Source organism: Alligator sinensis, unplaced genomic scaffold (genome assembly GCF_000455745.1).
Source record: "Alligator sinensis unplaced genomic scaffold, ASM45574v1 scaffold215_2, whole genome shotgun sequence".
NCBI classification, from domain to species: Eukaryota; Metazoa; Chordata; order Crocodylia; family Alligatoridae; genus Alligator; species Alligator sinensis.
This window is the reverse complement of record NW_005842400.1, coordinates 54,844-68,914: the sequence shown is the minus strand read 5'-3', so window position 1 is coordinate 68,914 and position 14,071 is coordinate 54,844. Positions and strand designations below refer to the sequence as shown.

The window sequence follows — 14,071 nt, the reverse complement described above, 5'->3', positions numbered from 1 at the left end:
TTTACTTTCTCGTTCTCATTTTCTTTCACTTCTGCTTAAAAATATAATGGTTCATTTCAACAAAATTAACTGCAATTTCATGGATCACTACAGCAAGAATAAGTGTTGTACATAACACTATAATCCACGTATTTATTCCCCAGAATGCAAAATTACTTGATGAGGAATTCCATGTCCTATGTAAATAATCCTCATTCCAATTAAGACCTAAGTCCATTTTAGGGTGGGATTTCCACATCCTGATTTAACCCATATAATACGCGCACACATACATACGCACATGCACACACATATTAATGGCTGATTAGACTAATTTTCTTTAAATAAAACTCCCAGATCCTTTACCAGTTTCATCCTTTGCAGTAAACTAGAATTGGCTTTAGGACAGAGGCTTTGTAAAAGGTACCAGATGGAAAATCCTCTGTTATCTCCAGAATAGGTGTTATGCACAGGGGCAGAGCAAGATTCCTAAACTGGCTCACAGGTGTGTCATCAATAATACCCTAAAGGAACCAGTGCTAGAGCTGAATGATAAATTCACTTACTATGGCCTTACCATGTTCAGTCCATGATCTCTCTGTACAGATCGCCAGCGAGTGGACCAACTGGTATGAAACTAGGTGGCTGTTTTGTAATATGGACACTTTCCTACTCTGCACTGGAGTGTGACTTCCAGCTCTTTTCTCAAAGGTCACTGCATAGATGTCATATGACAAGAATTTATGGTCACAGGTTCCACTGACTAAAATGCTCCTATACTCCATTACCATTTTTCTAAGCCATCAAATTCCACTTTTCATCATTCCTGTGATGGGATAATGTACGTAAGTTCTGATGGGAAAGGCATACCAATGGTAAACATCAAACCTTCACTTTTAAATATGAACAATTTCAGTGGAAACTGACCTGAATTCCCCACTGTAATAATGTCAGACCTAATTATATAGGTGTCACCATTATTTAGTGCATCAATCACACTTTTTTACAGAGCTAAAGCCTGTGTTACTTGCCATGAGACCTATCAGTTTTAGAGACTACAGGGCCTGTTCATGTTCAGCATTTGCCTCCCAGTTGTTGGACATTTTGCATGTTACTATGAGGCACTTAGAAGCCATATTAATTTATGTGGTCATATAAATACTCCTATGACATGAGACTTTTATACTCACAGATGCTATTTCATGCACTTCACCTACAAATTCTCTTGAAAAGTCCTATGTTGAGTACTACAACTCACCCTATTTTAATGTATATTTTACAGCAACCAGAAAAATATGGTTTCTGACTGCTTATTTTCATCACACCATTTTTCAGAAATGCCAACTGCATGTAAATCTTTTATCAGTTCCAGCATTTCAGCTCACCCCACATTGTATTTAAACTTCTTTCACTAGTCCATAGACATATGAAGTGAAATCCTAGCTCCATCAGAGTCAATGGATCTAAGATTTAACCCTTGATTTTATTTGTTAGGAAGGTGCTTTTTATGCATACTTTTTTTGCTGATATGATGGTAAATTGCTCCTCCTTATCCTCTTTCTAAATTTCTTTGGTGCAGCTATAATTACTTGCTATCTTTCCTTCAGCAATTAATTTAAGTAATCCCACCAGCACCTTCTTAACTTTAATTGACAGGACTTGTCAAGCCACCTTTACCTTGATCCTTTCCATCCTCATCCATATAATGAAAGTCCTTTAATGCTTGAATGTTAAAGAAGCCCTCTCGACAATGATGTATGACTTTCTTTGATCCATTCTTGATGAGATAATCCAAGAGTGTGAGGGATTTATACACATGCCTCCAGTTCTTTCCATGGTCATTCATCCTGTGCCATATCATGTTCATAATTTCCAAAAGAGAAACTGCATTGTACGTCAGGTCACTGATCTCTAACATTAGCGAACTAGAGGAGCCCCAAGGGTCATTAGAAGTTGCTTCCCTGACTTTTACCTCAGCATCAGAATATTTTTTTACCAAGTTCTTCATGTGCCTCCTGAATGCCATGGATATGATAAGCAGCAGTTCAGTGTATAAAGTTAATAAGAGATATCAGAGGGTTCCCATGCTGCAGTCCCTGCCTGTGTGTTTTCAAGCTCCAGCTCAGCAAACCACCACAATTCTGCAAATAGGAAAGCATAAGGAAGACATGTTATTTATTACCCACTTAGTTTTGATGGTAAAGGAATAGGTTGATATAGTGTAGTTCTCAGTTTCACATCTACATAGGCCGGGTAGGACTGGGAGTGTTTGTTAGCAAACCCCCCAAAAATAAGGGGATGGAAAAGAATGTTTTTTTCAATTACCTTGTGGAGGTGATTAGCATGAAATGGAGGTCCATGAACAGATAAGGGAGACTGCATTATGGCAACAAAATAAAAAGATGAGATTGGTTCTGCTCTTACCCTTGTCATGCCCATATCTTCTTGCTTACATCTCCCGGAATAAAATATGTACCCTGTTTTTGAAAGGCAAAATGAAGAATAAAAAAATCTTTGTAGTAAGTAACTAAGTAGCAGCAGCTAGGCAGCCAGGTCTCCTCCGTGTTCTGCTCCCTGTGAGTTGTGTGCAGATTTTACTTTTATGTTTGCCCTGTAACTGGCAGAAACTGTTCTTACAGTATATATCACATATAACGCACATTTCAATTTCCAGCAGCTATTTTTTGGAATAAAAATGTATATTGTACATGAGAAAATATAGTAATTCACTAACTTCAGGCAAGCCACCTAACCTTTCTGTGCTGTTTACTTATGTACATAATAATGGATGCAATCCTAGTAAAGTCCTTTGACTTCTATACATTAAAAATATATATAAGTGTTAAGACACCTGAAATGAGAAGGGACAGCAAATTTTATTAACCAGTAAGTTTAAATACACTTATACAATACTTTCCATTCTTAAACCAGGGTTTCAGTTGTCTTGTATGATCTCTCTATAATTAGCATGTTTGAACACATACAACAAGCAGTCTAAATTCAAATGCCAGAACCAGGCTTGAGCGAGTAAAAACTAGATTGCACTGCCAGTACAATATATGGAACTATGGAATAAGAAAGGATACGTCTCATGCTTGAGGACTCCACTAAAGTGTAAGAATAGTGTTTCTATACTGATTAGCTTGGATCCATTAGTGTTGGCAGCTGGTGTGACAAACGGGGGGGGGGGGGGGTGCATTTTAGTTCATGCAGTAATAGCATAAAAAGGGAATACAGCCTCCAAATGATTTCAATGATGCTTGTGAATTGTCAGCTCACAGTTTTAGAAGATGATTCTGTTCCCCTCCCTACTTTTCATTAGTTAGCACTAGGGTGGGTAGGTCTTTGTACAACTCCTGACAGTCACCAATGAAGGCTACCTTAGTTGTGTATCAAATTGATTTCAAGCCCTGACAGGCACCCAGCCTATAATTGTATTTTGCACCTTCCAAAGACAAGATATTAACATGTATAATAAATGTGTGTGTTTCTATCTTATTTCTCCCATCAACCAACACCCTTCTCCTTTCTGACCCCCCATCACATTCCTGATTGATTCATTTGGGTTTTTTTAATACAAGGATAGACATAAATTTGAAGCAAAACAGTAAAATGTTACCACCTTCATTTTTTAAATAAAGATGATAATTAACCTTTTTTTTAATCGAAGTGTGCACATCTTCAAGCATCTTAGATGGAAAATGTATTGGTTTAATTAAGATTTTTCAGAGAGAGAGATCACTGCAACCACTAGGAACTGAGAGCAAAAGACAAATCTTTCTAAGGAGGGTGCTATCTGTTTTATAACTCCCTGACTATCTTTGTTGTTTGTACTTCAAATGGAGTCAATTTTTATCTGTCTCACTCCTGCAGAGAAAAAACTGATTTTATAATGTGTTTCAATGAAGCTATTACAAATTTTAATCATGAAATTTCTCTTTTGCCTTTGTGTATTTTTCTTTTTCTCTCAGTGCAGAGATGCACTGTGACATTGGTTATATAGCATCACATATCAATCTGTTTCTTCACAAGTCAATTAGATAACCCTGTTGGAATCATAACTAGCTTGAGCGGGACACTTAGCACCAGTGTCTTTTTTTTTTTCTTGGCTGGATCCTCCCTCATTCATCCTGAATTTCTTAGAACTAAAACTTTGATTTTGGTATCCATTACAAGCAAGAAAGGCATTCAATACATTTTTTTTAAAAGGGTAATTTACTGATGTTGAAATGTACAAAAGTTCCTGCTTGAAGTTGCCTCTATGCCTAGCAGGCACATATGTATTTACAGGCACAGCATAGGCAGTATCAGCACAGATGTCCCCCTACCTTTAAATGCCCCCAAATATTTTAGTTGTGCAAAATCATTATAATGCAATGTCATGGATTTCTAGAGGGATTAATTTGGGACAATGGTATATAGGATGCTTGGATCTAAATGATGATGTAGATGTACTTGAGTCTGCCTCAATACAGGGAGTTGGACCAAGAGTTCTTTTGAAGTCCCTCTTAGTCATACATTTCTACAATGTAATTTTTGAAAATACTTAGAATAGCTTATTTATTTAGTACCCTGGGTCCATCTCTAAAAGAGTAGCACACCTAATGAAAATGATGTAACTCAATGATTTGTAATTTAAATGCAGATCATTAACTTAAAATGTCATCTTTGCCAACGTTATTCCTCCCAAAAAACAGAAACAATGATGTACATTAACACAGTTCATGTTAAGCTGAACCATAAAGCTGGAGAATTCACAGCTGAGTACCTAGAATTGGATATAGCTGTGAATTTCCTGTCTTCTGTTTTGTCAGGTAATATCATAAATAAAATGTCACGTAAATGAAGTTGTGGTTTGTATTTAGCCTATTGTTTTACTAGGCAAGAAATCAATATTTGATTCTCACATTCTGCTTCTCATTCCCTAAGCCAGCTATCTCTGGGTTAGTGTTAGTACAGCTGTGCAAATAACTGGGGGTGGGCCGTGGGAGGGAGTTGTTTTCTTTTACTTACAGTATTGGGAAGAAATGCATTTAATTTAGTTCCAGACAAAATATTGTGAATTTCTGGCAAACCAAAGAGGTGAAATGGTTTACTTTTGTGTCAAACAAAAAAATGTTTCGTTTGACCTGAAATTTTAAAAGCAGTTTAATTTTGAAGAGTTTTTTAGCTGGTTTTAAACTTCTCAAAATAAAATCAAAGCAAATGTAAAAAATAAAAGGTTTTTTTATTAAAAAAAAAAGACATTAAAATGAAATGTTTACACTGTATGGAATCTTCAGGGGTGTTTTTTGATTGAAATAATCTGGCAAATTTGCCTCAAATGGGCAACTCTTTTTTGGCACAAAATGTTTCTGCTGAATAATCTGCCTGTCTTTTTTGTCACCATATCCATACTACTTTGTGAGACGGACAAATAGAGCTGGTCCCTGCAGGTTGCAGCGTTGTGCCTTAATGTTAGCAACAACTGGAAGGGCAGGAAGAAGAGCAGATTTACCCCTCCCAGGCTAGAAGGTAGGTAGAGCTGTGTGTGGCCAAGTTTCAAATGGTATTGATGAGCCCTGAAATGTGATGAGCCAGGTCAAGGAAGCCCCATCAAGAAAACAGCCCTGAAGCGCAAGTGAAGCAAAGGATGACAAGAAATTCAGAGATCTGAGGATCCTGGGCTCAGAAATTTTGGTATTTCTGATTTTCGTCGAACTTTCACCACATGATGACTGGGGTAGCCATCACCATGCCGCAGGGAAAAGGGTTGGAGAGGGAAAGGCGACGCCGGCAGAGGGTGATAAGCTTGTCCGAGTGGTAACAGGGCAGGACCTTGCTGTACAGAGCACGACACCGCTCCCGGGGAGGGAAGGGAGGGGAGGGGGAAGGGGAGGCTGGACCCGCCAGTCCTTGGTGCGCCCGCCCCCCGCGGGGGGGGGGGGGGGGGGGGGGGGGGGAGGGGGGGGCGGCCCCCGCCAGTCCTTGGTAGCAGTTGCTGGCTGGTCCTAGCAGCAGGATGAAGGGTGATGCATAAGGGTGGGATGGCATGGGGGCAATCCTTGCTTCCCACCTCCACACACATAACAGCAAGGGCTCTGGTCAGGGTAGCTGTGCTTCATGCCGCTCCCTGGCCCTGAAGACACCCCAGCAGGGGCAGGCAGAGCCGCCGCCTCGGGCCGACTGCAAATGGGTACTGGTTAGCTGTGGGCAGAGGGGGTCGCCTGCCCACACTCTGAAGCCCATGCAGCACCTAAGGCTGGGGCCCATGCTGCCAGGCTCAACTCCCTTTACCTGAGGGAACTAGAGTTGCCATGACCGTTGGGCATCATTTTCCCGCCTAAAATTCAAACTGCCATCAATCAGATGCAAAGGCCCACCCCACTCTGTCTCCTCAGCCAATCAGAATGCTTGCTCTCTACCCGTCCCCCTGCATTCAAATGAGCTGTCAATCATCTGTGCAAGTCCCGCCCTCACCTCCTGACTGAGACGGCCTGGCTACACAGTGCTGCCTTGCACCCTGGAAGCTTCTGTCAATAATTTGCCCAGACCCACCCCTTTTCTCTTTTCAGCCAATCAGAGTTCTAGCCCTCCTGTGCCTTGCCAATCACAGGAGCCCTGCTGCCAGGGGCAGGTGGAGCCCTGTCGCATTCATTCTTGTGGGGAGGGACTGATTGTTGGGCTCTGGCAGGTGTTTTGATCTCAGTCAAACAAGAGGCAAAGAGGCCTCTGCTTTTATGGTTTTCCTTTTATTTTCATGGGGCTTTTTGTTTTGGGGGGTTTTTTTTACTATCCATAATTATTTCACAATCTGAGCAAAAAAGAAATTCAGTAGTGACAAGCTACCACAAAACCAGCCTTGACCACTGTCAGTCTCCACCACCACCTCCTTCCCCTCTCGGTCCCCTCATCCAGGCCTCCAGGACAAGGCTACGCCCCAACCCCACAGTGCCTGAACGGGATGCATCAATGAATGAATATGTTCCCCAGTTAGACTGTGGCTTACAGGAAGTGAGCGCTTTGCACCTATTGCCACATGATTTACAGACCCATTGGCAAGCTATTCTCATTTCAGAGTCTACTAAAATCCCTGCTTTGTGGGGCTGATTCTTGTCTCATCCACCCCTAGCACAGAGTGGTTGCATGCTCTCTCTTGCAGAGACTTACACAGACACTTGCATGCATTGTACATGGATCAGGCCTGGGCATAGGCCATTCCAAACTGAAGGAGAAATTTTGGCAGGAGACATCCCTGCAAATTAGCACATAGGCAATGCATTGCCATTTTGATGCCTTGCAGTATGAAAAGCACAATGTTTCAAGACTGACACTTGGGATCTCATTCCTATATGTCAAACAGAATGATTGTGTATGGTGCGCAGAATATGGTCTCTACTACAGGTAGGACATGGTCAGAGCCAGAGGAATGAGCGTGTCATGGGGTATACATGGGACCTTGTTCAGTGCAACTAGAGCACAGAACTGCAGAACCTATTCTGCATGTGGGTTTAACCTTGGCAGTGAGAAAAGCAAAACCATGCTATGCTAACTAAGCCCCACGCCCAACTCTCTGAGCTGCCGTGTCTGCTAGTTCCTGCGTGGTTTGTGGTTTGTATCCTGAGTGCATGATTGGCTGATCTTCACAAGGGAGCAGCGAGGGCGCTGTGGTGAAGGGTTTGTATAATCCTGAATGGCTCTACAACCTTCTACCCTTGGTAAGTGCTTAAACTGAGGGCAGGAACAGAATGGTTGCATACATATAAAACACAGGTTTCTCAATATCATTTTGTTTCAGCTTAGATTCTGAAAAGTGTGGACTATTACAACCAGAAGCAAAGAAGAGACACTTTCTCAGACTTGCCTGTTCTCAGAGGTATGTGATGGATTCAATACTTGTTCCTTTAACAAGATTCCTTTAATCATTGACTGTATGGGTTCAAATCAGCCGGAAGCCCTCTGCACAGTTACATAAATTAGACCCCAGTTGCAGGGCCCAAGATTCATTGTGTGTTCAGCTTTGTCATCACTATATCAAACTCCCATCTCTCTGCTGTCTGTGGAATGGGAATGTGCCAAGTGCACGAGTATTTGTGGAGAGTATTACAAAAAATATTGGCATCAGATTTCTTGTTAATTGAAAAAAAACCTTGCACTTTCCTTCAGGCAAGGCTTTGATAGAAGGAAGCTGTCCAAAATCCTGGAGTAATTAAAGTTATCCTGAGAGAGGTTGGTCAGCACAAAGCTTCCCATGCTTCACAACAGACTGAAGTGCGTCCCAGCAGGGTAGGGTTCTTCAGTAGGCTAGATGACTTCTTCAGCCATAAGTTTGGCATTGTCTTTTGAACTGGGTTTGACAAAAGAGTTACAGTCGATACATGTGAAGTGTGTATGGGGTTCTGGTTGAGTTCCTTTATCACAGAAGCCTCATTACCATTGCCAGTACTGGTTATGCCAGTTAAGAAGGTAAGGCATGAATGGGCTATCAAAACTGAACCCCACTGTTAGCTTGTAATTGTTTTGTTTGTTAAATGCTTTGAAGATTTGAAATGCTATGAGTGCTACATACTGTACCATTTTGCACTGCAGTTCCTATAAGGCAGGCCTGAGGCAGAGCGGCAGTGTGAAGATTGCTTTCAAAGATTCTTACTGCTTCAGCCATGTTGTACCCAAAGTGGGAGCAGTGGGAGGAATTCAGTCTTCAGAACTTAATTGAGCATCCTTCATCAGTAAAAACTTCATTAGATAAAAAAAAATCTCTAGGTGCTATTGGGGGCAACAATTTTACTATTTACATTTGTCTGCAAATGAAGCTTTTTCTAAGAAGAGTGGGGCATTCCTAAGGACAGCTATCTGGTAAATGGGTACCGTGTGGTGCATGTGAAATGGATCAGGGGCAAGGTGTGAAGAAAGCACATTATCATTGTCCCTTATTAACATGCTGCCCCTGATAAGAAGTTGATCTCTTCCTTCTAAAGCAATCCTTGGAATTTCCATTTACAGCTACTTTTATTTGTATTTTCAGCTTTCTTAAATCCAACCTTGGTAATCCCACAAAGTGTAAAGGGTTTGGTCCAGAATAGATCTTTTTGCGTCATAGTACTAGCCATTATGTGTGTTGTTCCCATTTATTTAGGCAACAAAACAGGAACGACTTGGAGTATATGAGCTTCAGGATTGGTGGGAGCTGTTCTTGGTTTTGTTTTGTTTAATCTAAATGTCTTCTATCTCTGGAAATAGTTCAATTTGAAGAAAAGCGACATTGCAAAATGACATTTGCCTCTGCCATTCAAAGTTTTGAGCATCTCTCAGTATCCAGGGCCTCATGTATTCATCTTGGTTGTATGTCTTACTATCTTATCTTCTCCATTCAGATAGTATTTCCTTTTCCTCAGCTGCTTTGTCTCATATTTGTCCTACTTCTAACTGTTAGCAATCTCTTTTGGCTTTATTGTTATTTCTTGTCAGTATAAAGATCATTTCTGTCCCCTAACTCCATTTTTCCCTTGACAGTGCTCCCATCCTAGCAATTTCGTTTCTTGTTTAGTGGCATGAGATTCACAGCCAAACTCTTAGTTTTTTTCACTTTGATCCCCAAATTCAGTCCGTGATATAGGTAAAAAACAGAAGTTGTCCATGTGGCATAAACAGTGTCCAAAGTATTGACATTCACAAAGCTTATCAATTAATCAGAATCAGTCTTCCAACATTTTGTTTAACCGCGTCCTCTTCTCCCATTCTTCTCTGTCTCTGGTGCTTGGTTATAGAAGAAATCTAGTTTTGCATCCTACTTTCAGCTCCTTAGAACAGTATGTAGCATATAATGATAATCATTTGCTTGATTGGAGGGCTGTAGTGGCCACAAACATATTCCAATCCACTCATATGTGGCCCCACAAATCCCTTTCTGTCTTTCCAAATCTTTAATTTTGCAGCCCTCAAGAGAGCTTTAGAAAAGAGACTTCTTTGCTCATTTGACTTAATTTTTTTCACTTAGTTTTATTAATTTTGCATTTCTGCTACTGCTACCCATTAATCCCAGCTGAGACTGCATTATAACATTTTGCACTCATCATGTATGCTTTCTAATCTTAAAATATTTAAATGCTTTATAATGATGGGTAAATATTAATACCCCTATTTTACAGAAAAGGAAACTAAGGCACAGAAATCAGTAACCAACCTAGCAATTAAATGAATACCTTTGATTCATTCTTTAAAAAGTGGACAATGCTGCTATAGCTTTTATTTTTATGTTAAACAGCGTATATTTTTTAAATTGGGATTTCTTTAAATATTTTCTTGTTCTCTTAACCTTCTTTCTTATGGGGCATAAACTGATGCTCACTATATAGGCAAAGGAACATTCTACAGGGCTGGTGCCTTATTTAAATGTTGATATTGTCTACCCATGGGGATGGTGTTCAGGGCTAGATAGACCAATGGTCTGTTCTACTACAGCATTTTCTAAGTTTTCATTTGGGATTGGGGGCATCTTTTTTCTGTGGCACTAGCCCAGCTCCTTGTTTCTGAAGCACAGCCATGGCAAATGCTGCTTCTAGAAAGATGTTAAAAATAAATGAGGACAAGAGAGAACGATCATGAAAGGCTCTGAGTTCTTTTGAAACCTTAATTTTTAAAATTATTCTGCAGATCAGGGACCCATGCTGAGTGCCATTTAAATACTGCCTAACTAGAAGAAGCTAACCTTTGTGGAACAGGCTTGTTAAGAATGCCCAAATTATCATGGTGTGGAGATCAGAGGTCAGCACTAAGAAATATTATGAGACGAGAGGAAATTACTAGAATGCCCAAGCTCCATTAGAATTTGAAAATCTTGTTTCACTTCTCTTGGGGCCACACAGACATGTTCTTCTGAATAACCTTTAGTGTTAAATAGCACTTTATCTTTTCAAAGCACCATACAACACTAATTGATAACAATTCTTTTCCTTGAAGTATTGGATGGCTTGCATTTTCTTGATGTTCCCTTCAACCCCTGCCCCCTGCCCCCTTCCCTACAGTTCTTTGTTATTCGATCAGAATGCATCCACTGTGTAACCCTCATAGCGCACAAATCTTCCTCCTTCCTTTTTGAATTTTTGAAAAAATCTAGCTACATAAATAAATAACCGAATCAAATTAAATATGTTTCCAGGCCATCATGTTGTAAAATTCAGTGAGTCCTATCCCAGGAGAAACATTCTACAACCCCAAGGTTTTAAAAGGGATTACCCGGGATGCTGATGGACACTTTTAATTGCCTAGTGCATAAGTGTGCTTTAGTAATTATTTGTAATGCAGATGAGTGTGGGAGTTAAAGATAAGGAATTGGAGGCTCTCTATCTGTGTGTTTGAACATGAGATTTGCTATGCCAGATCAGTCTATTGTTTCGTAAAGTCCAATGTGCTACTTCCAGTAGTAGCCAATGACTGATGTTTCTGAGGAAGGTGACACATCCCGCTGTCAGACAATTGTATAGTGTTGTACAGAAGAGTAGAACAAATTCTTCCTCACCTGAGAAAGCGGTCATTTTACACCCCCAAGTGTGATATTTTATTGCCCTTATGTTAGCATATGTTCAAATGTGTATAAACACGATGTGACCGCTCTGCTTTGGTTTCTCCGTATATGTACAGCCAACAGCAGCCAGTCAAGATTATGATCACCATTATGTCAAGTAGAAGGACGACAGGGTGGCACCCTGCTAGAGACTAACTGGTTCAGAGAGGCATGAACTTGCATGGGCAACAACAACCTCTTCATCAGATGCTGTGGAAGGACTGGCAGAAAGAAAGGGTTTTATATAGATTATGCCAGTGTAATTCCATCAAAGTCAATGTAGAGGCTACTGATTCCCCTTGCTGTTAATGATATTTTAATCTGGCCCTGCCCTACTTTTCTGCCTCAAGGAGTTGTCATGAGTCACAATTCATTAATGCTTGTCAAGTGCTTCACAATTCTTAGTAGAAAGAGGCTACAGAAATGCAAGGTATTATAAATTATTTAAGATTACCCAGGCTTTATATAAGCACCTCATTGTTGAATAATGTTGAGCAGTGACCACGTGCAACTGCTACCTAAATGGACTGACTTTGTATGGTATTTCCTTTTATTTTGTCTGTCTACCTACCTATTGATTTTCAATAGAGTGCATTACCATTGTATCTGTTCAAAGTAGTTAAATCAACACAGCAAGACTAAATGATTTAACAGAGTCCTCTCCTTTCCTTGTAATGACATTATGCAGTAACCAGGTGATTATGATCAAGGCAGTTCAGTGTTTGTGGTACCAAATCACTGATAAATGTTTTTTTTAAGCATGTTAGATTTGAGGATCTGAAGTTTTTTTTCCCCCCTTTCCTTCCTAGAATCACTACAGGGCAGTCTTCAGTGGAACTGAGACCACAGGTTTCTCACAGTTAAGATATCATCCTTCAAAATGGCCTCTCTAACTGGAGTCACGCTAAGTTTGCCTCATGAAAAATGGTTGCCCCCTTCTGCTGTCAGGAGGTACAAAGCGGCACCATGAGGAGAAGGTGAATGAAGAGAGTAGTTATCAAGAGCAACCTGTGGCATTAGTCCCATGGAGAATCACAGTGGGAGTCGGTAGTCGTTTTGAGAGGGGCATTCTAACTGTGGCAGCCTTTGGTCTTTTTGTGAAGCTTTATAAAGGAAAAGCTTACATGTTGGCTTCTCTTGAAGAAGTAACTTTTAAAGAATGCACTAGAAAGACTATTGGGCTACATTTGAAATTGTTTAAAGACTTTGCACAATATTTCAGTCAGTATTACCTATAATGAAGAGCTTGTGATGTTCCAGTATAAAAAGCATTTAGACAAGCAAAATATCAGACACAGAGTGCTCGGGTCCTTAAAGAGCCTGTATTTAAAATAAATTGTATCTCAAATTATTTAACAGTTTTCCTTATAAACTGTCATAAAATTAATTCTATGCTCAAATATTATGTTCAGTAATTTGGGGAAAGACTCTATTTTTCACATTTGCTTTAAATGTAGAACTCAGCTGTCACTACACAGTCATGACTAGTGCCTCCATAATATATATTAGTCAATTTGTTTATGGCACAAAAGCATTTTATGACTTTGTTCAAATTTGCTTCTCTTGTCACTTGAGGTCAATGTAATGTGGTCGCAGTTACTGCAGGGTGATGTCTGGGAAGGTTAGTCATCTGTGATTAACAGCAGCGGTCATGTGGGTTAGAAGGACATTATTCTCAATTTTCAGTGGGCAAACCTCAGAAGGTACTCAGAGTCAACTCAGTTCATGAAGCATCCAAAGATATTGGATTCTTATTAATTATCAGTATTACAGCAGCACCTGGATACCCTAACACAGGGGTTGTCAACCAAGGGTACGTGTACCCTTAGGGGTACTTGGAAAGGTTGTAGGGGGTACGTGCAGGTGGGCAGGGATGGAGCACGCCCAGGTCATGGCGGTGATGTCTCCCCCAGTGCATTCCCACACTTCACCTCTTACCTGGGGGAAAGGGAGAGGTTTGCCAAGCACCACCGGCCTCACGTGGCACACCACGGCACCTCCCCGCCCCCCACCCCAGCTCACTCTCTTGATTGGCCACCAGGCCACTGCCCTTGGCCAATAGCCGATGGCAAGGAGGACTATTCTGCGGATGGACATGGGGTGGAGGAGCTCACCACCCACTGCCCTGTGCCACCCACTGCCCTGCGCCACTGCCTCCATGTACCACTTTCCCATGACCTGCTGGACATGCAGCTCCACAGGCTGCTGATGGGCAGTGTGCAATTGGCCGGGCATGAGGCCTGTCAGCAGCCCACGGAGCTGCATATGCAACCAGCCGCAGGAAAATGGGGTGCGGCAGTGCAGGGTGGTAGGTGGTGGTGGAAGCCACCGCATGCAAGCCCCCCCCGTCTGTCCAGCCGCCACCACCAGAAGGGGTACACTTGTTTAAATAGGTTGAAATTCCGTGTCCTAACAGAATTTGTGACTTGATACTATACACACGCTAGAGACTGACTTCACTGTAAAATATGTACATTTTCACATACTTAGCCACAAAGTGGCTAATTCAAGATGGCTATCAGTGGGCGCAAGACTGCAGAGATGACTAAT

The 14,071-nt window shown here is 41.1% G+C and overlaps 2 protein-coding genes across 2 annotated transcripts in view; one reads left to right on the top strand and one right to left on the bottom strand.

Annotated features, from left to right (window-relative positions):
- ENTHD1 (ENTH domain containing 1) overlaps window positions 1-2,157 on the bottom strand; it is a 70,923-nt gene extending 68,766 nt beyond the window's left edge. The window contains exon 1 of the mRNA XM_006029865.2: window positions 1,657-2,157. Coding sequence (XP_006029927.2) covers window positions 1,657-2,005 — 349 coding nt within the window. The 5' untranslated portion in view covers window positions 2,006-2,157. The remainder of the gene's footprint in view (window positions 1-1,656) is intronic.
- A 5,493-nt stretch (window positions 2,158-7,650) lies between these two features.
- GRAP2 (GRB2 related adaptor protein 2) overlaps window positions 7,651-14,071 on the top strand; it is a 45,207-nt gene continuing 38,786 nt past the window's right edge. The window contains exons 1-2 of the mRNA XM_006029825.3: window positions 7,651-7,676; window positions 7,757-7,834. The gene's annotated coding sequence lies outside the window, so the exon portion shown is untranslated. The remainder of the gene's footprint in view (window positions 7,677-7,756; window positions 7,835-14,071) is intronic.